Raw genomic sequence first — 25,465 nt, 5'->3', positions numbered from 1 at the left:
AACATATCCGATAAGGTAGAAAATTAATTAGTAATAAAAATAGTTCTCAAAGACAATTAACGAACATAAAAAAAATAAAAGAAACCAGAAAGTTCGACTTTTAACAAAAGAGGTAATAATTTTTTGAAATCTTAAACCAATTTATCAAAATTCAATTTTTGTTAATTGTCTTCAAAAACTGCTTTGATTAATAACTAATTTTTTACCTTATCAGTTTTCATCATTTTTGGATATGCTCATTACTGTGACATGACAATTAAGTAGATACTTACTTGATTTTACTTGAAATTCAATATTTTGATTTTCAAATTTCACTCTAATAATGGAAAAACACAGACTTTTCTCCAGGACTGTAAACTTGGAACCAATGAAGTGGTCACTGGAGTAAGGAACTGACACCAGTTGAATGTACACATTATATGACGCTAGTTTATATATTCTTTAATATAACTGGTTATAATGGTATAGGCCTATTAAAATCAGGAGTGTATGTATAGTTTTTTGGGGGGATATGCAGACCATTGTCATTTATTGACAAAGAGTTAAAATTGAAAAAAAATTAAAAAAAAAAAAAAAATTTATATATATATATATATATATATATATATATATGGGGAGGGGAAGCCCATCTAAACTTTTGTGTTTAGATTCTGCAGCCTTGATTACGCAAAAATCTTTCTTTGTTTAATAAAAGGACATCCAAAATTTTGACAAAAACAACAAAAAAACGAAAATGTCTGCTTATATCAGCTGTTATCACACATATCCAAGAGATATTGTCTGCTTGTTTTGTTTTTTGTAAGCCGTAAATAAAATTCCAGAAATATTTGAGAACTATATAAATTTATATAAACATATAGATTTTCTCCGCTGTTTTGAGTTTGTGTATCAAGCATTCAACTATTTAAAAAAGTCATTTATTGTAATGTTCAAACATGGCATACCAGGGAGGGAAAACTTGATTAGCAAGCGGGCAAAGTGGTTAGCATCAACTAAACAAACGATTGATGATTCCGTTTGAATTGAAGTAATTTAAAGTTAACTTGTAATTCATAGATGTCAAATTTCACTTAATTGTAAAAACAAAAATATTAGAATTTTTTTTTTCCACACCCCAATCATTCATTAATTATCATTAAATATATTAATATCATTATATATTTCAGACATATCAAAATATAATAATACTAATACAATTACATATAACTAGAGACACACACAAATATATATCATTTCATATTATTTATGTATATAATCAAATAATTTATTATTGGTGTTGTATTCCTTCAGGCAAACTGAAGAGCTCTTAAGATTTCATGGTTTTATTGCTGAAAGAAATCATGCCTGGGAATGAAACATTTCTGTCTAGTCAATTTACTGTAAGTATTTTTAGTAATACTATTATAGATCTCTACTTAAGTATTGAGCACAGTTAAATTAAATACTGAAACATGTACGTAATTGGAGTAAAAAAAATCCAATATATTTTGTATGATTTTTGTATATATTAACTTGTTTTTACAATTAATATGTCCAGTTGGATTGTGGTTGTTTGGTCATCAATGTTTTATTTTCTTTGTCCCATCGCTTTCCCTAGATGAGATGCCAATCAGACACATGCACGTGTCAAAAATCCTGATGAAAAATGTACATCTTGCAATATTAAACAAACAAAAAAATGATTTCCCCATCCTTCAATTCAAACAGCCGTACCAAATTCATCAATAGAGCCTGGTTTTGGTAAAGTCATTTTATTCAAGGTGTCTGTCTGAGATATACTCGAACAGCTATGAAGCCGCGGAGGTTTTTTGGGTGGGATAGCAACAAGTCCAAGACTTCCGACAGAAATGCTTCTTTTGTTACTATCTTCTGAACCCGACTGTGAATTTGCGGTGGAAAACGATCGATTATATACACTGTCCTTGGGTAACGTATCCGTATCGTACGGAGAGTGCATGCTATTTGAAGAGTCATGTGAGTACGGATGGAACGATGGAACTGAATAGAATGTATCAGGGTGTCGAGGGTAGCTAGAGTGGTAGAGTTGGGGGAACACTTCACTACTGTGGTCCCATGTGTCCGTGCCAGAATTATAACCCGTTGGTTGATCAAGGAGTGGGCACGCTAATTCAGATAAGTTTGAGGAAGTATTGTTTCGAGATGTTTCGGTCCAAAACATCCCATTGTTATCAGATTGTGAATCCAGGTTCGTGAGGATCGTGCTTGGGGCATTTACTTCAGAGTCGAGAGGGTCTGTACGGAAGGACATGTACGTGCCACCGTTTGGTATACGTTCCATTTTCTCAAACAGAGGTTCAGTGTTGTCAAGCGGAGGCTTTTTCAAGGAGTCATAAAATGGATCCATTTCATCGTTATCCATTTGTTGGTCTGGTGGGCATTTTTTATTGTCAGTGTCGAGCTTATAGCCACCATTAGATTCAAAATGCTTTTTAATTTTTAGTTTCAGCTCCTCTTCACGCTGTTTTTGGATTTTGGTGAATCTCCGCCAAAAGATGAAGCCCATCAAACCAAGAAAGATAACTCCAGTGAGCACACAAACCGTCACAACAGCTACCATTATATTAGTAGAGTCCTCGTCGGTACTGGATTTTTTATCAACAATTAGCTGCGTGAAAAATTGGACACCTTCAAGTGCCAATGTGTAATTTACACACTTCTCCGAGATTGGATTTCGAGCAACACACCTGTATTGCCCGACGTTTTGCGGATTTAAGTTTTCTATAAACAGCATGGAGTTTTGATTATTAACTCCACCAGTGTATTCAATTAAGTAACCGTCAGTAGTTTTCAAAAGCCTGTCCTTAAAATACCAACTGATATTAGCCAATGGATCAGACTGAACTTTGCACATCAAAGTTAGGTTTTCCCCTTTCTCGACGTTAATGTTGATACTACTGGAGTCCATGATCACTGGGCAAGCAAAACGGGCAATATCAACAGAAGGAAACATCGGCGAGTTCCATGATATCGGAGTGTCGCATCGTGGAATCTGAAGCCTGTCCGTCCAGTTCAAGTGCACGGATTTGATATATTCAACCAGCCAGCGGATTTTGCAATCACAATTCCATGGATTGGAGTACAATAAAAATGTCTGGAGATTCTGATGCAAATCTTCAAGTAGTGAAGAGGGCAGAGCGTGAAGTGCATTGTGCTGTATTTCTAAGTGTTGCAACTTCACAAGGCCTGTAAAGGCACCCGCTTCAATTTTGTATATGTGGTTACCGCTAAGTTTCAACACCGTGAGATTATTTAGATTGTAGAATGCATCTCTTTTTATGGTTCTGATGTGGTTGCCTTCAAGAGAAAGGCTGCGCAGTGCTCGCAGCTCTCTTAAGGCACTAGAGGGGACCTCAGTTAAGCGGTTTCCCCATAAATTAAGATGCTGTAAATGTATGAGGTATTTGAACGTTTCACTGGGGATACTGGTTAGAGAGTTGTTGCCAAGAGTCAGTTTGCGTAAATTAACGTACTTGGAGAAATGTGCCAATGGTCGCACAAAATCCAGCCTGTTGTGATCCAAGAATAATTGCCAAATGTTAGTTGGGAGATAAACCGGAACTGCAGGCAAACTGCAGTTGGCACAATCGGCCGTGAGAATTTGGTTTTCTTTGACAGCATGGCACACTTGATGCTGCTTTAGAGCTTGGCCAACTAAAGAGATGCCGAGCAGGAGAAATGGTAAAATTAGAACCAGTCTATTCATGGTGAAGAAATAGCAACAAATACTCTAAGAGCGTAGAGAGGTTTTTCTGCTTTCAAATGAAGTGGTCAGGCCGCATAATCATGAAAAGGGATTTCTTGAAGGCTACACTTGCTTTGATTCAACAGGTTCCATGTAAGCATATCCCATGTGTCTTGGTCATTTATCTACAAGCAGAAAGAAATGGAAAGAAGAGAAATTAAATTAATTCATTTACAAAATAAATTTTCTAAGTAATTACAATAAAACTATCAGTGCTTATTCAGATTGGCACTTATAAACAAAATGAAATTTTTTTATAGTGTACCTACTTGTTATGGAATGAAGATGGTATATTTATTAAAAATCACAAAAATTGATTAAGTAGTTTTTTTTTTTTTATCTTAAATACAGAAAAGCTTATTTGCTGTTTTTTACCAATAAGTGACAGACGAGGCCATGTTTCACTATAGAACATAAGGGAAGGTAATCAGTGATTATTTTGACAGTTTCCACATGCACTAGGGTTGTCTGTCTACTGATTTGTTGATTTCATTTTTTTCACCCTCATTTGAACAGCGATTTTCTTGTAAAAAAAAACAAAAAAAAAAAAACTTGATCAAATTACGTGATTTTGGGAAATTTTCTTTGTCCCTGTGCATCATACAGACATTTCTGTATTTTCTTTAATTTTAAATGCTGCTATAAGTGTCAATCTGCATAAGCACCAATTTATCATTACAGTTAAACAAATACAAAACTAACAATTTTCAAGTAGAACAATCCCCAATTCCAGACCATTCCAGCTTTTTAGTTAATCATAAAATTGCTTTGCTGTGAGATAAATTCTGTGGGTATTTTTTTTTTTAGGAGGGATTTTTTTCATGTTAAAAAAATTAGTAAAAGTCACAAAAAAAGCTTACTCTACCATAAACCCTAAGGTCCTTATGGTACCCACTTAAAAAACAAAACAAAAAAAAAAACTTTTCCAAGTCATACCACTAGTCCTAAATCTATATGACATGCCCCCTCCAATAAAACCATACCATAACCCTATTACTAACCCCAAGTCTTAGTGGAATCTCATCCTTAAATACAAACCCAAAACTACATGCAATCGTGTAAAAAGTGTTGACCCCACCCCTGTAAAATAATGCAGTGAATTTATCTCCCATAACAAAAAAAAAAAACAAAAAAAAACCCCAGTTAACTGCCCTAAACCACTGGAAACAGGCAATCATTATATGTTAATTCCATATACAAACTGATCACTCTAAATTCTAAAATAATTATCCAGTTCAGTTTGTCAGACCACTGTTAAAGTATGGTGTTTAGACATCTCCATATCTTATACGTAATATACAGCATCTGGAGAAAGTTAAAACACATATTGCTCCAAAAGACTTAACATTTTCTCCCTTGAGCGCCGACACGATGATCTGATTTTGGCCTACAATCTCATTGAGGGGTATTATGATATATATCACGACTTATTCACTGCTGCACCAGAAAGAGGTTTACACGGACACCATAAGAAACTATTTCACTATTGATTTGATTGAACTGAAGGAATGTTGCCTTCTCAATCAGATTTCCAGCATCTTGGAATAGACTTAAGCGATTCAATAGTTACACTAACAACACAATGATTTGTACAGATGCTGGACTACTCTATCCTCTTCTGTGTAAATTTCTACCACCCTTTTCCTGCATAGCATTTGAAGCATGATGAACTAATTTTTTTGACAAATAAATTTAATTTTTTCTTCTAGTTTTTCAAGGTGTTTATGCATAATCGCTATAAAAAGTGAAATCTAATTTTTTATGGGTCGGGGTGGGGGGTTAGTGAGGAGAAGATTCTTTTTCATACTGAAAATATCGACCTATATGTTTTGACTTCATTTTTGCTTTGAAATTCATTAAATTCCCTTAACTAACTTAGTAAGAATGTTCAGCGTTTTTTTTTTTTTTTTTTTTTTTTTGTGTAATAAAATTTTTTAAAACATTTATGTTCAGTTCAAGAAATAAATAAAGAACCCCCCCCCAACATGATCCAAAGTGCATATGTGAAAAAGGAGGGGGCGAGGAAGAGGAGAAAGAAAGTGATAGTATAGTTTCTGCTTTGTACATGCAGATACCAAATCTCCATTAATATTACTGCCCTTGTTGGAAAAACATGTTCTTCCGGATTTCATTAGAAAAATCAGAGTAAAAATCTCCAACTATACTTGTCCTTTTCAACTATTTCTAAGAACTTAATCCTCAGAAACCAGATCTCCATAACTGGAGTAATTCTATCCTAATGTATGATGACTATCTTTTCTCGTCCTTTGTTTTTGTTTAGACACTGGTTAAAAAGGAAATTGCCAAGCCCAAACCAAGAATATTAATATCCTCTTCCTTTTAAGATATTTGAATATTTGTCTTCAGTGCACGTTTGAATCTAACCTTTTTTTTTATTGCAAGAATTTAGCTTATGCATCAAATATTAGCTAGCCTTCCTATGTTACACTTATCGTTGATCACTTTCTAGCTTTAGATACAATGGATACCCTTTGAAAGGGCATCTGAAACAGAATTTACAGTGAAGCAAGGGTTGCAGTGAAGGACTGGCATTATATCAGCGCTTTTTTTTTCTCTCACAGACTAGCTGCTCCACCAAGGCTTCAGAATATAGTCCACCTTATTATGTTAGCTCTAGTTAGAAACTAGGAGGAGAGGGAGAGAAATTCATACCTTTTCCAAGGATATTAGACAAAATGGGTTTATAACCACTTTCAAACAGTATCTGGTATTTTCAAATCATCACCCATCTAAATAGTAACCAGGTTCAATGTAGCTTAACTTTGGTGTTCTGGCAAGATATGATTGTAATTTTTATAACAATGTGCTCTGTTGAACTCGTTGCACTTGTACCCACCCCCCTTAAACGTACATATTCCCAACAAACCCCTTCACTGTTGAGATCCTTAACTACCAGAAGGCTCTCTACTCTAATAGTTTCTTCCCTCAAACAGCCAGACTGGAATTCCCTTCCTGCTACCTGCTTCCCTGACTGTACTGATACAGAAGTTTAAATGCAACGTAAACCAACATCTTGTTAATCTTTCCCATTTAAATTGCTCCTAACCAAAAGGCGTAGATGTGTTCGACAGTGTTTAACGACCACACTTTCATGTTGGGAGTAAAATTGACAGGAAGGTCATTCCCAAAATTAAAGTAGAATTTTGATTTTAGTCAATTTTTTTTTTTTTTTTTTGGAAAGGGTGGGGGAACATAAATTACAGCAATTCAGAAATAGTTTTACTATGCAGTAGATTCTCTGGAGGGGAAGCACCACTTATGAACTGTCTCGGAAACAAATTTGCTTTTTCAGCTATGATGATTAGTCTGTACACACGCTAGGAACTTGTGTAGATTGGTGATCTTTGAATCCAAAGCATTGCAGGTGAAAACATTACATACATGTCAACAGTGTCATGTTGAAATTAGTATAAATTCTACAAATTAGAAGATATGCTAGATGTACTTTAAAAAAAAAAAAAAAAAAAAATCCTCAATTAAGTTCTAAAATGAATTAGTTTAAAAATGACGAAACCTTGAGTCAATTTAAGTCAAGGGAGACAAGTCAGCTTGCTATTCTGAATTAATCACGACCGTTCCACATTGAAAAATATAAAACTTGATAATTTGAATAATTCTATTTTTACTTGTAATTATTATTCTATTGGATCATTTTCTGTAATTTCCGGAATATATCTTGATTTTTACATGAAAGTACATAATCTTTTCACGTGAAATGCGTTGGTTTAAATCGAAAAAACAAAACGAAACAACAAAACCCCCCCAAAACACTGGAGTGTGTATTATTGATTATCTCCCTTTGTTTTCAAATTGGATAACAATGTCAAATATTATATAACAAACGACAAAGTGCTTTTAACTCTAAATCTAGCTGGTATTCTTCAAAGGTTTCAATCCTTCATTATTACTTGTTCAAGTATGCAGGTCAATTGCTTATTTTATTGCAAAGGCTTTGTAAAAGTTAATACCAGACAATTGTTATTCAGGGACAGTAATCTAGAAACAACTCGGACTCTGGAAATTTTAAAAGGTCTGAATCCAACCCCAGAAATTACACACATATATATATAAATATATATATATATACATATAATTAGTAGAACCCCAGGATACGGTAGTCCTAGGATACGGTTTTATCAGGTTATGATGTGGAATACAATGTTTTCCCAGAACCTGGTTATGGCATTTGCCCCACCTTACGGTATTATTTATAATGTTATTTGATTATATACTGTATTTTGTTACTAATTTTTAATGTCGTATCCCCAGGTTCTACTGTATATATAAAGTAGTAGTGGTCGTGTGCATCTGTGTACAACTCTCATACAGCCCACACCACTGGACCGATCATGACCAAACCTAAGATGATGATGGTCTAGGATCTAGGGATGGAGCACACCATTTTTCAAGGTCAAAGGTTAAGGTCACATTTAGTGTGGCTCTTCATAAACTCCCTCACCTAGGGATGGTGCACACCAACTTGAGGTTTGCCACCATGGCGTCGGTCAACTTCTTTGTGAATTTGAATCAGATCACCCTCCTCCATTCCCACCACCTCAACCAATTAAATAAATGTTAACTATTGTGATTCTTCGTAATTATTTTAGTTTTTTTGTGCAACAAACAATATCAGTGCCAACTTTGATATAATCTATTTGCTTTAAAGTTCACAGTTGGATTTCAGTCACTTCAGGAGGTAGTTAAAATTTTTTTAACACCTTAAGAAATAGTTGCTCTTTCAACATTACTGCAAGGGTGCCCGCAAAGTGGGTACTCACATGCACAACAAAGTTCTGTGCAAAGCGTGGATATCTTTCCTAGCATATATATATATATATATATATATATATATATATATAAACTAGCAAGCTATTCAATATTGCCCAGTTGTAAAATACACTTAAATATATTTTAATTTATGCAGATTTTGTATTATTAGAGACCCATTACATAGTGATTTCAAAAGTGGAAAAAAAAAAAAAAGAAGACTTGGGTGGTATCAGCTAGAATTAAAACCAAAATATAGCTCTCCAACCTTATTTGTTATGATCTTATCTAAATCCATTTTCTATTAAATAGATCTCAAACGTGTGTGTATGTTCGTACGTCCACTAAAACTTTTAATCTGCATCATACAGGCATGAGCACAGCATCGTTAGAAAAAGCGATCTCTCAGACAAAAACTATCAAAAAAAAAAAAAAATATGGCGATTATTTTATGTAGAAATGTTTTTGTTTGGTCAGATAAAAACCTTGCTTTCGATGCGGTTTGCAAAGCATGCACTAACTGTCGTTATGTTGTTCTATTTTAAATAGCTAAATTTATTACGTTATAACATCTATGTCCTTGTGAGCCCATCGATAAAGTGTTTGCTTAACTTAGGTTATGAGAGTTCGTGCCAGGCACGTGTCTTTTTTTTCTTTTTTTTTTTTTTTTTTTTTTTTGCTTATAAAATCACTTCTGGCTGATGCCACCCAAATCCCATTTTTTGTTGACTAGGCAACCTCAACTTCCCTCCGTCCTTGTTGTCACAATTTTTATGTAGATACAAGAAATAATAAAATATATGTATGTGTGAAATATTGAATACAATGGAAGTACTTTGCTTTATTATGCTTTTTTTTTTTTTTTCATTTTTGTCTAATCTTTTTTTAATGAAATCAAATTTCCATAAGAATCACAAGCACTTTTAATTTGACTGAATCATCTTCAAGTGATGTGAAAGTGGACTGGAGCAAAAAGTGAAAGGTAGAAAAGTAAAATTTTCAATAAATTGTAGGCAGTGGTGGCAGGTTATTAATAGCTTCAATTTCGATATAAGATTATACAAAAAATAAAAGCAAAGTACCTCAGTTGTATTCAATGTTTGCTTAAATGAAAAAAATAATATATAAAATAGAAAATAAAATATGCCTGTATGTTGGTTGTTTTTGTTTTATGGCATATCAACCCTACGGATATAGTTTTAAAGTCATATCCAGGACCTGTATGTTTGTAAATACATAATTTTCTCAGCTGATCACTACAAAGTTGACATTTAGTTTATAAGTTAGTTTATAAGTTATTTTATAAGTTTTTTATAAGTTGTTAAATGCACACAAAGTGATGGAAGTGGGGACGCTGGCAGTGACCAGGGGCATTCAGAGCAGAGCATGCAGTGCAATCTGACCAATTCTAGTCAAGTTTCTAGGACTAACTCAGAATCAGACTTTTTTTTTTTTTTTTTTTTTTTTTAAATGGAGACGGAAACAAGTGTTCAGGTTACAGATTTCAAATCCTCACATTCAATAAGTACAACTGTACTAATTTGGATTGTATAAACATTTCTGGAATTTCTTTAACACCCTCCCCTCACCCCACCCCCGTTTTTATATTGGACATAAATTTTAATTCAGATTCCCCATTTCATATCAAATTGTTTTGTTTACATAAAAAAATAGCAAAAAAAAAACAAAAAACAAACAAACAAACAAACAAAAAAAAACCCCCAACTTTATTTTACAATTTACCAACCACAAAGTGAGAATGACCTTTAACCCCCTCCTCACTTTCTCTGGCTGTTGTGTTTGGTTATTTAAATCAATTATCATTCCTGTTTTAAAGGGATGGAGGTTAAATCTGGGTGTATGTGTGTGTGAAACAGAATCTGTAAAATAAGTTCATTTTTTGACTACAATAGTTTCGTTTTCATTCAATTGGTGCCGACAGTCTAATAAAATAAAAAAAGATATTTTATTGCAATGGATAAAATAGCAGGGGAGACTGGTCTTGCTGACATTGGTTAGTAAAACTACCATTTTTATAAGATTTGAGTTATCTTTGCACAAAAGTTTTGAAACATATGAATAGACCTATTAAAAAAAAAAAAAAAAAAAAAATAGCATAAACTGATCTCAAGCTTTTGGTAGGCAATCATTCTGGAAACAATAGTTTCGGTTCGTTTAATAAATTAAGTATGAATCTAATTTCTAAAGTAAAGTTAGTTCATGTATCGTTTCATCATAGATGCCTTTGTTTCAACAAAAATCTACATTGGATACTGGTTTTCCAGTTTTCCTTGTGGAGCGTTGCAGCATACTAAGAATAAAATGTAATTCAATTAAATTTCTCCCAGAAAATATTTTGTATGGGCTGGAATTATTTTCAAATGACCGCCATCTTACAAAAAAACAGGGGGGGGGGGACGACGTAACTCGGTATTTGTCTATACAGAGTTATTTGAATTGGAACACAAAAATATTTGTTTTGGGGGGGAAAAAATAAATAAAAATAAACAACAAAAACAACAACAAAAAAGAAAAACATAACATTCTACTACAAACTAAGTGGTTTTCTTGACTTTCTGCCATTGCCTTGAATATGCGTACATTCGTTTTTTTCCCTTTCATGTCTATTATAGAGCAGAGTATCATTAGTAAATATACCCATCTCAGACAATTTTATCAGAGAGGTCGTTTATAAATATCAAGAATTATAAAGGTCCAATGATTGACCCCTGTGGCACACTTGCATTAATATCTTGTTCAGATGTACAACGTACAAGGACAACGTGGATCTTTCTCTTGTCGTGGAAGGATCTGATTATGTTGAGCATTCATCAAGAAATACCATAGGATTTAATTTTCGTGAGAAGCTCTTCATGCCAGGCCTTGTCAAAGGCTTTGGATATATCAAGGACTATAGCTCTAGCTTCCTCTGGATTATCCAGTGTATGGTATGTGTGTTCAGAGATGACAGTTAAAATATCTGCAGTCGAACAAGCTTATCTAAATATATACTGTTGGTCAGAAAGAAGCTTAGCATTTAGAACATGGTGGACTAGTGCTTGATTGATTAAAGACTCAAAGATTTTAGTGAAGAGGGGAATAATAAATCGTTGACAAATCATTGAGTAATGAGGAAGCTTGTATATATTAAAGTATAAACACTTAATGTGAAATGTAGAGTTAGACTTGACAAATCTAGACAGACATGACAAGAGTAAATAGATACCCAATAAAAAAATATTGCTTAAAGTATGCATGCAGTGATTCAGTGTTTTGCCCTCCACTATATTCAGTCAAATGTTTGGTCAGGATGAAGAACCGTTATCATTAGTCAGCATTACATGTCCTCTTTATTTGTGTGGAACAGAAATCGAAAATAATCGGAACTCTTGAAGTATTAGAAAATCTTTTTAGCCTACTTTGTAATCTTCAAAGAGAAAAGAAGGAAAAAAAAAGAATTTTTTGTCTCTTCGTTTTGTGGAATTTTAATTTTTACAATGTGTTACTTATTCGTCTATTGAAAACAAAGTACTTCTTTAGAATTGCACTTATTTTTTAAAAATTAAAAAAAAAAACATGTAGAAAAGTCTATGATGTACATACCCATGACTGAACGAAGATGGCGTAGTCTAAAAATTACATAATTTGATCAGGCAGTATCTTTTATTTTAGAAAATCAAATTTTAGGATATGCTTGATACAAGAGAAACTAGTCACCATATTTTGTTGAATTCAAGGGCAGACAACTCAATTTCAGTATTTTTCATTTTCTTTTTAATAGAATGCTGGAAAGACAATATAATAAATAAAATGACTATAACTAAATGTTTAGAAATTTAAAAAAAAAAAAAACCCTGAATCCGTAATTGTATCAGAATCGGGGAAAAAATATTGGAATCTTTTCATCACTAGTCCAAACAAATGCAGACGATTTTTCCCTCATTTTATTTAAGAACAGTGCAACTTTGGACAGTCAGATCTGGTCAGAACTGAAGTCCAATACCAACTTCTTGTCTATGACTGATTTTCTTTTTTCTACTTTTGACATTTTGAACGACTCTAGAAAGTACTAGTAAAATTTTTTAATATTTTATACGGATTTACATGCTTTTTTTTTTTTTTTTTTTTTTTTCATCTCAATATATCTATCATATTACCATTAAGTATGAATACATTGAGGCTATTACCAAAGCGACTGCAAAGAAAGTGGGATCCCTCTACTATGATAGAAAATTCACATTAGAGAGCATCCTATAATATTACAAAGCCACAGTTTTACTTAAAAACACACTTTTGGATTTTATGAAGATTCTCTAACTTTTCTATAGGGAAAGGAAACATTACACGTGCATACAATAAGTTTTATATACAAACAAAGATTAAAATGACAGCAGTAGTTCGTTAACACCTGTATGTCTTTTCCCTTCGGATTCTAATTAAACTTAAAAAAATAACCCCCCCCCCTCCAAAAAAAAAAAAAAAAAAAAAACTTTGGAAGTAGATTATATGGTTTTGTCAGCTGAAGCACTATACATGCCACATGTTATTTTTGTCATTTGCAAAGAATTTTTGCTTTTAAAGAAAAAGAAAAGCATCCAGTTCCTAAAATGGGTCTTACAATCTTCAAAGCATTTCAAAATCAACAGAAACTAAATAATGTGCAACGTTCTTTCTTCAAGAGATAGTTTGAAGTAGGCTCTAACCGGAAATATAAGTGCACTATATAACTGTCAATGACTTGATACGTTCTAACATGTCGAAATATGAACCACCAAAAAATTCAAACTTTTCAGACAGACTTCTGAGATTTCAAAAGATTAGCTTACAAGATAGAGGGGGCTTTATGTCCCATTCACTTGCCAGAGCTGTTGGTAACTTGGGTATTAAAGGAGAGGAAAGACACCTGCAGTAGCACTCATACATAGAAAAAGCGGGAGCTTCAAGATGGCTGTTGCAATATTTTGAATTCTTTTGTGAATAAAAAGAGGGTTTATGACATAACACTTTTCGGGTTATTTAATGCCTAATGCATTGGAAAAAATTTATGCTTCAAGTTCTTTATATCTTCAAATACTAATTAATCATGTATGGTTTGGTTGTTTTTGCTTTCAACTTTACAAAACTCAATCATGTTCTGCAAAGGGAAAGAAAAAAAAGGGGAAAAAATATCAATGGCGCAAGAAGCCTTATCTCGGACAGCTTTATCGACCAGAGAATAAAAAAAAGAAGACTATGGGGTTGTAATAGATAACAATCTTGAAATCAATTAGGATCTGATCAACCTGAACCGGGGTCATCTTGAAGAGGGCGTATAATGTCAACAGATCTGAAGCAACCAATGATTCTAGAACCCTCACTGATTATACATGCGGATTCATCAGGACATATATGTTAAAAAAAAAACAAAAAAAAAACAAAAAAAAAAAACTTATATTTTTGCCCTTTTTTTTTTTTTTTTTTTTTTTTTTTTTTTTTTTAGAAAAAAAATATTTCAAACCCTTTCTAAATACTCACTGTTCATTATTTATATAATTCCTTAGAAATATATTTTCTATTTTTTTGGCATTAGCCCTACAAACAAAGTTAGGAAAGCTAAACATATTTATAGGTGACCAAAATAAGCTATGACGCTTTGGTGCTTGTTTACACAAGGCGAAACGAACCGAAAAAAAGGAGAAACGAACCGAAAAAAAAGGAGAAACGAACCGAAAAAAAAGGAGAAACGAACCGAAAAAAAAGGAGAAACGAACCGAAAAAAAAGGAGAAACGAACCGAAAAAAGGAGAAACGAACCGAAAAAAGGAGAAACGAACCGAAAAAAGGAGAAACGAACCGAAAAAAGGAGAAACGAACCGAAAAAAGGAGAGAGAGAGAGAGAGAGAGAGAAAGGAGAGGGCAAAAGGAGAGGGAAAAAGGAGAGGGAAATAGGAGAGGGCAAAAGGAGAGAGAGAGAAAGGAGAGGGCAAAAGGAGAGAGAGAGAAAGGAGAGGGCAAAAGGAGAGAGAGAGAAAGGAGAGGGCAAAAGGAGAGAGAGAGAAAGAAGAGGGCAAAAGGAGAGAGAGAGAAAGGAGAGGGCAAAAGGAGAGAGAGAGAAAGGAGAGGGCAAAAGGAGAGAGAGAGAAAGGAGAGGGCAAAAGGAGAGAGAGAGAAAGGAGAGGGCAAAAGGAGAGAGAGAGAAAGGAGAGGGCAAAAGGAGAGAGAGAGAAAGGAGAGGGCGAGAGAGAGAGAGAAAGGAGAGGGCGAGAGAGAGAGAGAAAGGAGAGGGCGAGAGAGAGAGAGAAAGGAGAGGGCGAGAGAGAGAGAGAAAGGAGAGGGCGAGAGAGAGAGAGAGAAAGGAGAGGGCGAGAGAGAGAGAGAGAAAGGAGAGGGCGAGAGAGAGAGAGAGAAAGGAGAGGGCGAGAGAGAGAGAGAGAAAGGAGAGGGCGAGAGAGAGAGAGAGAAAGGAGAGGGCGAGAGAGAGAGAGAGAGAAAGGAGAGGGCGAGAGAGAGAGAGAGAAAGGAGAGGGCGAGAGAGAGAGAGAGAAAGGAGAGGGCGAGAGAGAGAGAGAGAGAGAAAGGAGAGGGCGAGAGAGAGAGAGAGAGAAAGGAGAGGGCGAGAGAGAGAGAGAGAGAGAGAAGGAGAGGGCGAGAGAGAGAGAGAGAGAGAAAAAGGAGAGGGCGAGAGAGAGAGAGAAAGGAGAGGGCGAGAGAGAGAGAGAAAGGAGAGGGCGAGAGAGAGAGAGAGAAAGGAGAGGGCGAGAGAGAGAGAGAGAAAGGAGAGGGCGAGAGAGAGAGAGAGAAAGGAGAGGGCGAGAGAGAGAGAGAGAAAGGAGAGGGCGAGAGAGAGAGAGAGAAAGGAGAGGGCGAGAGAGAGAGAGAGAAAAGAGAGGGCGAGAGAGAGAGAGAAAAGAGAGGGCGAGAGAGAGAGAGAAAGGAGAGGGCGAGAGAGAGAGAGAAAGGAGAGGGCGAGAGAGAGAGAGAAAGGAGAGGGCGAGAGAGAGAGAGAGAAAGGAGAGGGCGAGAGAGAGAGAGAGAAAGGAGAGGGCGAGAGAGAGAGAGAGAGAGAAAGGAGAGGGCGAGAGAGAGAGAGAGAAAGGAGAGGGCGAGAGAGAGAGAGAGAAAGGAGAGGGCGAGAGAGAGAGAGAGAAAAGAGAGGGCGAGAGAGAGAGAGAGAAAGGAGAGGGCGAGAGAGAGAGAGAGAAAGGAGAGGGCGAGAGAGAGAGAGAGAGAAAGGAGAGGGCGAGAGAGAGAGAGAGAGAAAGGAGAGGGCGAGAGAGAGAGAGAAAGGAGAGGGCGAGAGAGAGAGAGAAAGGAGAGGGCGAGAGAGAGAGAGAAAGGAGAGGGCGAGAGAGAGAGAGAAAGGAGAGGGCGAGAGAGAGAGAGAAAGGAGAGGGCGAGAGAGAGAGAGAAAGGAGAGGGCGAGAGAGAGAGAGAAAGGAGAGGGCGAGAGAGAGAGAGAAAGGAGAGAGAGAGAGAAAGGAGAGAGAGAGAGAAAGGAGAGAGAGAGAGAAAGGAGAGAGAGAGAGAAAGGAGAGAGAGAGAGAAAGGAGAGAGAGAGAGAAAGGAGAGAGAGAGAGAAAGGAGAGAGAGAGAGAAAGGAGAGAGAGAGAGAAAGGAGAGAGAGAGAGAAAGGAGAGAGAGAGAGAAAGGAGAGAGAGAGAGAAAGGAGAGAGAGAGAGAAAGGAGAGAGAGAGAGAAAGGAGAGAGAGAGAGAAAGGAGAGAGAGAGAAAGGAGAGAGAGAGAAAGGAGAGAGAGAGAAAGGAGAGAGAGAGAAAGGAGAGAGAGAGAAAGGAGAGAGAGAGAAAGGAGAGAGAGAGAAAGGAGAGAGAGAGAAAGGAGAGAGAGAGAAAGGAGAGAGAGAGAAAGGAGAGAGAGAGAAAGGAGAGAGAGAGAGAGAGAAAGGAGAGAGAGAGAGAGAGAAAGGAGAGAGAGAGAGAGAGAAAGGAGAGAGAGAGAGAGAGAGAAAGGAGAGAGAGAGAGAGAGAAAGGAGAGAGAGAGAGAGAGAAAGGAGAGAGAGAGAGAGAGAAAGGAGAGAGAGAGAGAGAGAAAGGAGAGAGAGAGAGAGAGAAAGGAGAGAGAGAGAGAGAGAGAGAGAGAGAGAAAGGAGAGAGAGAGAGAAAGGAGAGAGAGAGAGAGAAAGGAGAGAGAGAGAGAGAAAGGAGAGAGAGAGAGAGAAAGGAGAGAGAGAGAGAGAAAGGAGAGGGCAAAAGGAGAGAGAGAGAGAGAAAGGAGAGGGCAAAAGGAGAGAGAGAGAGAGAAAGGAGAGGGCAAAAGGAGAGAGAGAGAGAGAGAGAGAAAGGAGAGGGCAAAAGGAGAGAGAGAGAGAGAGAGAGAAAGGAGAGGGCAAAAGGAGAGAGAAGCAAGAGAAAGTGAGAAATAATTCCTACCATGTATTTGTTTAGTAATTAATCGCTTTCTTTCTCACCTTCTTCCGTCAATTCTTGGATAATTTTCCAAATTACCCTGGTTTAATTTTTACCCAAGAAAATGGAAAAGCTACACTCGACCGATCACAGCAATTATCTTGTTTTCACAAAGGCAATGTCTCTTATTTATAAACGTGATTCCCCCCCCCCCCCAACTTACACTAGGTGCAACTTCTGTAAATCTGCTTGATTTGACTTTCAGGTCAAAATAAAAAATAAATTATTTTGGAAATAAATGAAAAAGTGGAACATTCCTTATCCATAATGCGTCAATGGGTCAACAGCATGATAAAATAAAAACGCGTCAACAGCATGATAAAATAAAAACGCGTCAACAGCATGATAAAATAAAAACGCGTCAACAGCATGATAAAATAAAAACGCGTCAACAGCATGATAAAATAAAAACGCGTCAACAGCATGATAAAATAAAAACGCGTCAACAGCATGATAAAATAAAAACGCGTCAACAGCATGATAAAATAAAAACGCGTCAATGCGTCAACAGCATGATAAAATAAAAACGCGTCAATGCGTCAACAGCATAAAATAAAAACAAGTGGATCCTTTATCATAACCGTAAATGGTCATGTCAGTGGCTTCATTGTGAGGAGTCCTGCAAACACCCCCTAAAGCCAAATTTGCACCAATAAAAAATTATGGTGATTGTCTGGTGTTCTGCATGCATCCACTACAATTTTTGGAAAACAATCAAATTCACTGATATGTATAATTGCTTGCAAAATAGTTCTGAATTGGTGAACTGACATTCAATTTTGCTCCACGATCACCATCATAGTGTTTCGATCAAGATCCATCATCGAGCAGTGACCAAGGCATCCCTCAGATCCACATCAAAGCAGGTCTTGCTTAGGGGTTAGTTCGTAAGGATGTGTACAATAGTCTGCATGTCAACGTTGTCAAGACAGTGAGTGTTTTTGTGTGTGTGTGTATATATATATATACACACACACAAACATCTGTCCGCTGTCAAGAAGACAATGAGCGTTTTTATATATAAACGCTCATTGTCTTGACAGCGGACAGATGTTTGTTTAAATAGACATTCAGACGAGTTATTTGCAGACATCGTTTTCGTGGTTGAAAAGTAGAGCTGCCGGCTGACATGGGCTCATTCCACTCATATTACAAAGGTCAAGGGAGAGCTCAACAGGGCATGCAGAAATCTGAAATCAACCAACCTCTCACCTGTCTACAAACTGTCCAGAATCCTTCTCTAAATTCGTCATGAAGACCATTCTTTGCTGTGGTTGGTCAACAGTATTCAGTTCATTTACTGTCTTTTAGGCTGCCTTGTTTGTTACCGACAACTTCTTTCCTAGCATCCACGAGGCCACATGTTGCAAGAATGACTTTGCAGAAACTCAGACTTGGAATACTAGATCTTGCCACATCCTCCATCTCTTTCGCTTACTAATCATCACTTGAACACATTTTTAAATCATAAAACTTTCTGCTCCAAAGAAGTGGAATCAGCTTTCAAATATTTTGTTGCATCCCAGCCATTAACATTTTATCAACGAGGAATAAACCTCGTAGATTAATGGCAGAGACGCATAATTGGATCATTTCGACTAATTCGGATGCTTCGATAGTTAATTTTTCATGATTAAATATAGGTTACTGAAATCAGTCATTTTTTGTAATGACCGAATAGATTCAAAAGACACTTTGGAATTCAAACTTTTTTTTCTCTGCTAGAAAAAAATTGAATCAAGAGTAGTTTTATTTTTTCAAGTCTAGAAATCACTATATACATCTCTCGCTTATGGTAATCATTGAAAATTGAGACAGATTTTGTTCAAAGTTAAAGCAAATAACGAATGAATACAGAAGCACATTGGGTCAAGATAAATTAAATTGATTTAACACTGAACTACTTTTGTCTTGATATTGTTGTGAAACCCCATCTCACAAATTTCTCCACTATTCTATTAAAATTGGATGTGGACGTGTGAAATTAATGTTAAAAACGGTATTTTCTACATCACGTTATATTAAGCAAGAAAAGGGAATTTTCCATTAGGTGAACTTAGAGGTTAGGCTAACGTGTGCGGAAAGTAGCATCATGGCAGGAAGTGGCATGACAGAGGAGATAGATCCTAGTTTTTAAAAAGTATTAGACTATAACAATGGGCAAAAAACAAAAAAACAAAACAAAACAAAAAAAAAAAAACAAAGAAAGGAGTAACTAAAGTTTAATTACCGAAATATTCCTATTTACTTGCCTCCCCACGAGGGCAGAGTTAGGCACAAGGTCGGTTTATAATGTGGGGAAAATCCAGCTCCCAAAAACAGGAACAAAAATAAAAGTTGTCTTAGTCATGAAGGATTTCTCCACTGACAGAACAGAAAACATGAAGTGTAGCATCAAAACAGATAATACACTGACTTCGTATATTTAGTTTATTGTGTCTTGAAAAAAAAATACAATTTAAAGTATGAATACAATAACTTTGAATGGATAACTTGCTTTCGTTCTGTCAGCCATGACCGTGTAGACGTTTTAAGTAATTGTGTTCTTCATATCGCCCATATTGAGCATTGAACTTCCCCTGTCAAAAAAATTACTTATAACTAATTAGCACTTTATCTGTGGCAAAACGAAAGTAAATCTATAAACTTTTCTCATACCTCGTCTCCCCTTTCCCAATGAACTTACCAGTGGTCAATTTAAACTATCAAATGTCCTTTTTCATGTGTACTGGATACGAGATAAAAGAGGAAAAACCTGTAAAAAAAAAAGAAACTAAATTAAAAATGAATAAAATAAAATTTAAAACAACTAATAAAAAAATCTACTTATATATAAAAGGCATTGTGTGTGTGTGTGAGTTCATTCTCTATAGATTACGAAACGACTGGGCAGATTTAAAAATTTTTTTCACACAAATGTACTTTCTATTTAAGAGTGTTAGATAGGGTTTACATTGGAACGCCTCCTATAAATATCGAAGATCAATAATCGAAATAATCAGATTAAAGAAGAAACTGTCCAAAGTTAACACCCTTATACAGTCTAATACCACAAGTGCATTTGAGAAGTTTCATCACCATACAAGTAGAAGGGCCTGGTGTATAAAACCTGTTGGTTCTTTGATAAGACAGGAACGCATTCAAAATAACTTTCTATTTAGAGCACAACTGAACTATGATACTTGACTTTTGCATTTTAAACCATTACATAAAAGCCATTATATTAAAATATTTAACATATTCAACCTATTATATGATTTTATAAAATCAACAGTAGGTTCTCTACAGTGCAATATATACTTCAACATATTGTGGACCAAGTTACTGCAAGGAAGCATGTGAAGCTTCTTCCCAGTGCACCGGAGTGGGTCCCTGATTAGAACAGGCAATCAATCAATTTCATAGAAAAATGAGCGATTTCACAGATTTTGATGACAATAAAATTGGAAGTGTGAAACACTTATTGATCCTCATTCAATCCCAGGCAACATCAGGTCTCCCTGCTAGTAAATAAATAAAACCTTTTTCTACTCTCCTTAAATTAATTTAAATGAGGACTAAGTGAGGCAGTAATAATTAAATTTGATTTTAAAAATTCTATTAAAAAGATATTTGCTAAAAAATAATGTTTAAATGTATGTATGTATGTATGTTTATATATTTGCCTAAAAATTTCGACAGAGGCGGTAGATTCTCATGAAATTGGTATCCTTTTGAAGCTCAACCCTTCAGAGAGCAAATATCGAAAAATTCGCTAAAAACACTAATTCCTTCACCCATAACTGGGCACTTTTCTACAAGGAGGGGGTCGCTTTTTTTCACTGAAATTTTCGAAAGTCATCCCCTCTTTTCAATTGACTAGCCTTAATGTAAAACTTTGCCATTTCCGGTTTGGCGATAGACGCATCAGCAAAGACGTCAGGATTTTTTTTTCCACATTCTTTTCCTCCTTCAAGGTACGGGTTCAAGCCTGACTGCCGACTACCACTTTTTTTTTTTTTTGCTCAATGCACACCTCCGAACATCTGGGCAACGCCGGGCACCCAGGCTAGTACTATATAAGGAATGAATAGAGTTATTAATGTCTAATCCTAACTGAACGACTTATATTTTCTCGTTTCTATGAGGGGATGGCCAAGCTGCTTGTGGTGCATCTGGTGAGCAAATAAGGATGGACTCATCTTGATTTTGAACCATGTTTGCCACAAGATTTCCCCAAAAGAAACTGAGAATTGAAAGTAACTTTTTTTATTTATTTATTTATTTTTTTTACTAAGGGAAATCACTGATTAAGAAACTAGTTACTCCCCAAGGGAGATAATTCTTATTTTGACAATTTAATTTCTTATAAAAATTTTACCAGAGAAAAGTTGTTTGATCTTGATATAGGATTATGGTTCAGCAGTTTGATTGCAAATAGACATTTCATTTAGTAATAGTCTGTCTACTATTGATATGCATATAGAATCAAGAAGTCAGTTTCTCTCAGTTGACTACTGGTAGTTGTAATAAATATGCTACTACCTTAGCAAATGGATTCTGACAATGGATCTTGATCAGGGCACAGATTGTACCTAGACTTCCAGTGGACAGGAGTCACAGAAAGCCATAAGACATAACGCACGGGTCTTAAACACACATACACCACAAAAGCACTTTCCCACGAACAGCACTAGGCTCAAATGGGGAATTAGGCCAGTTTATATTAATCCAAAACGACTCCTATAACCAGCTGCAATTCACTTTGCTAGCCTGAATCTTTGTACATCACAAAATGAATTATTTGCATAACCCGACACTGCTCGCCTCCTAGTTGTTTTGGATGTTTGGAATAGCAGGCATCCCTCTTTCTCTTTATCAAAGAGACAGCATACAAGTTGGGATGCTTTGACCATGTGGCCAATCATTTTCAGTCTTTGAATCGGCTCGACTATAGTTACAGAAGTTATTAGAGTTAAAAAAAAAAAAAAAAAAAAAAAAATGGTTAATTTGTGAATACCAGAAAGGAAAAGCAAAAGTGGTAGTAGGTGGTGATGGGTAGGAGAATGTGGTTAGTGTATATTTACTCATATCAAATCCAATGCTGATTTTGAAGGAGAATTTATTCGTTGACATTTGGTAACCAGATGTAGGGGGTCATCGAGCTTCTTTACATTAAAGTTGTAATTTAAACCTGTAAACTCACACACTCATGATCTAACAGATTTTGTCACCAAAACGTTTCAAAGGCAATTTTAAATGTCTGGCCAACTAAAAAGGCAATTTCTATAGAAAAAAAAATCCTCAATTATAATAAAGACAAATGTGTATCTATTTGTATATTTTTATAAAAATAAATGCAATATATCCATCCTGTCATGCAAAAGTTAGCACGTAAAAAACATGCTATTTTCTAGCTTCTAGCCAAAAAAAAATTTTTAATGGCGAGGGGAAATCAAATAGAAAGTTAGCCCCCCCTCCCCTTGAATAAATTTGGAAAGAAATCCAATCCTTTACTAAAAAAAAAAAAAAAAAAAAAAAAAAAAAAATTCATGGTTGGTTGTGTTTTTTTGTTTATTCATCAAAAATGACATTTTATATACGAAAAATCAAATTACATGATTCAAATAAATTTTATAAGAATACTAGCAGAAAGACTCATCATTTTCCAGGATTAAATAAGAAACGCTATATTTTTTATCCCCCCCCCCCCATCTTGCAGTTCAGCTAATATCATCAGTAGCTGAAATTTTGTGAAACTGAATTAATGTCTGATATAGAAATGTTTAATTATTAATATATTTCAATAAAATCGAATAGATCTTAACAATTTTAAGGGAGGTTATAGATTAGTAACAATTTCCATCATCTTCCTTGGAAATTTTTTCATATAAATATATTTGTAATTTTTATGAAGAATCACTAACCATTATTTCTAGAGATAACACGCACACATGAAAATTTGGAATTCATTTCAGTAAAATAAAAAAAAAATCATGCAAATTTATTATTTAACAAGGAATACAAAAATAAAAAGATTTTTTTCCTTAGTCCATTGATTTTCAAGAAATTAGTTCATCTCAGAGGAAATGTTTTTAGCAAAATTATTTTTATAGGCAGTCATAAATTTTGCTATTTAGCCCAGATTGAAAAACTAAAAGGCTTGCATGAAAAGCCTAAAAACCAAGATTGGCAGAGCATACCCCCCCCCGTCACTTTTCAGGGAGACTACATTAATAAAATAAATAAAAAGCTGAAGAAATTTTGTAATGATTTCTTGGAATGTATTTATTCACTTGGATTTAACAGACAGTGCATATTGTGTGTGCAGCATGGAAATCGGTTCAAATTTCCAGGCCTAGATTTAATAAAAAGAAAAAAAAAAAAGAAAAGAAAAATAAGGTCTTTTGAAAATGGGTGTGTTTCAATGAAATGAGATTTTAGTCAAGGAAAAAGAATGTTCAATTGTCAGCAGTTAGTATTTACCCCCCCCCCCACACACACACACAAAAGTAGTATATGGAGGATTATGCATCTTTAACATATTAATACATGTGGGTTATTTTCTATGTCATGCTTACATCCGGGTCGTTTAATTATGTACTTCCATTTCTTATAAATAATTTTACCAAGAATTCGTCATAAGTTTTGGTTTCGATTATGGCTGAAGAAACTCAAGTTATATGCATATATACATATATTATTTTCATAAGTTTATTTCGTTTCAAGCTAATGCACTCAAGTCATATGGATATATTTTTGAAATCGCAACTCTGATATATAAAAATCGAAAGAACATTAACTATAATAATATATACGAAATCTGTAAGAATTAAAATATATTTTAGCTTACTTTACGATCGGGCTTTGCCCGGCGTTCGTGCTAGCTTAGATAAATACTTTTGCAGTTTTAACAAAAAAAAAAAAAAAAGCTACAATAATATCAGAGCGTCTCCATTTATACTGAACATCTACATAATGCCAACATCAATATATCACATATAGATGAGTCCCATGTGGAATTTCCACAGGTCCCGCTAATCTTTAATGATCAGAATAAGTTAAAAAGAAAAAAAAAAAAAGTCATTTATTCCCAACCCTCTTCCCCATTTTGGGAAATGCCAAAGAGAAGAAACCAGACCAGTGCACAGATAATAGACTTTGATCAGATCCGGTAGCCAGCATGCTCCTATATTTTTGTTGTTGGTGCCCGCTTTTTGCCCTTAAAACAAAGGGTATTTATATGAGGGGGTTATTATATTTAAAGAAAAAATAATTGCGCATAATATGCTTCTTGTGAAAAAAAAAGTTGTTGAGGAGTTTAGAGTCCCGATTAACATAACTTATCAAAAGATTTTCTCATTGATTTGGATTTTATTACCACTAACTCAAAGCAAATGCTGGGAAAAAAAGATTAATAACTTTGTTATCTACATATCTATAAAAGTGAACGTGTCTGTACATTTCCCTACACAATAACTAAATTTTAAGCCTACAGACTCGAAATTTGATATACAGGGTACTGAGATTTGGAAAAATCTTTGATCGGTTTCCGGCCAGAAATTTGGCTGTTAAGGGAGCAAAGTTCAACGATTTGACCTTTGAGAACTCTACCAAACTCCAACAATTTTGGGTCTAAACACTTGAAATTTTAGATATAGGTTCCTTGGACATGGATCTAACTTAATAACTTGATTTGAGCCTAAAACAATAAATGTTAAGGGGTCATAATAAAGGGTCAAAGTAAAAAAATTGACCGCTTTTTTTTTGTGCTCAACATACACCTCCAAACACCCGGGCAACACCAGGCTGAAATGCTAGTATTTAAAGAAAGTAGTAGCGTACGTGCGACTGTGTCTCACTGTACAACTTTTCTACAGCCAAACCACTGAACCAATCATGACCAATGCTGGCATGATGGTTCCTCACCTAGGGATGGTGCACACCATTTTGACAAGCTTCTGGGCTTAACATTTACTCCTGATCTGAATTGGAACACATACATCAAATCCATTGCCAAGGTCGCTGGAAAAATGGTGGGATCGTTCTATCGCTCCAGTAGATATCTCACTGCTGATGCCATTCTCTACCTATATAAGATACAGGTACGTCCAAGGATGGAGTATTGTTGCCACATCTGGGCAGGAGCTGCTAGAAAGGACTTTTCCTGCCTTGATAGAGTTCAAAATAGACTTTGTAGCCTCATAGGGAATGTCCTTTTCTCTTCCCTGCAACCTCTTTCCCATAAAAGAAACTTTGTGAGCTTGTCTCTGCTCTATCGTTATTTTCATGGCAAGTGCTCATCTGAGCTCCAATCCATGGTCGCCAAACTTTCACGAAAAACACCCGTCTAGCTAAAACCACTATCAATAATTTCCCCCACTCTTTATCTGTGCCTAAACCTAAACAGATTCCATGAACAAAGCTTCTTTCTTAGAACTGCACACCTATGAAACTCTTCCGTTTGCCTGCTTTCCAGCTGACTACAATATGGTTGTCTTCAAGTCCAATGTGAACAAGTTCCTAATGAGC

At 35.4% G+C, this 25,465-nt stretch overlaps 1 protein-coding gene across 4 annotated transcripts in view; it reads right to left on the bottom strand.

The window, feature by feature from the left end:
• Positions 1 to 1,306: 1,306 nt before the first annotated feature.
• The window catches only part of LOC145239749 (uncharacterized), a 162,760-nt gene continuing 138,601 nt past the window's right edge, over positions 1,307 to 25,465 (bottom strand). For 3 of the 4 annotated variants that reach the window (XM_080103152.1, XM_080103154.1, XM_080103153.1), the window contains 2 exons: positions 19,641 to 19,709; positions 1,556 to 3,888 (listed from right to left, as the gene is read on the bottom strand). In XM_080103152.1, coding sequence (XP_079959278.1) covers positions 1,700 to 3,724 — 2,025 coding nt within the window. In that variant the 5' untranslated portion in view covers positions 3,725 to 3,888; positions 19,641 to 19,709 and the 3' untranslated portion in view covers positions 1,556 to 1,699. Of the gene's footprint in view, positions 3,889 to 19,640; positions 19,710 to 25,465 lie in introns of all 4 variants that reach the window. The other variant, XM_080103155.1, reaches the window with a different exon arrangement.

The sequence above is a fragment of the Euprymna scolopes genome, chromosome 19, assembly GCF_053919585.1.
Source record: "Euprymna scolopes isolate OS-2025 chromosome 19, ASM5391958v1, whole genome shotgun sequence".
NCBI lineage: Eukaryota > Metazoa > Mollusca > Cephalopoda > Sepiida > Sepiolidae > Euprymna > Euprymna scolopes.
Note: the sequence above shows the minus strand (reverse complement) of the source record. Positions and strands in the feature narration are given on the sequence as shown.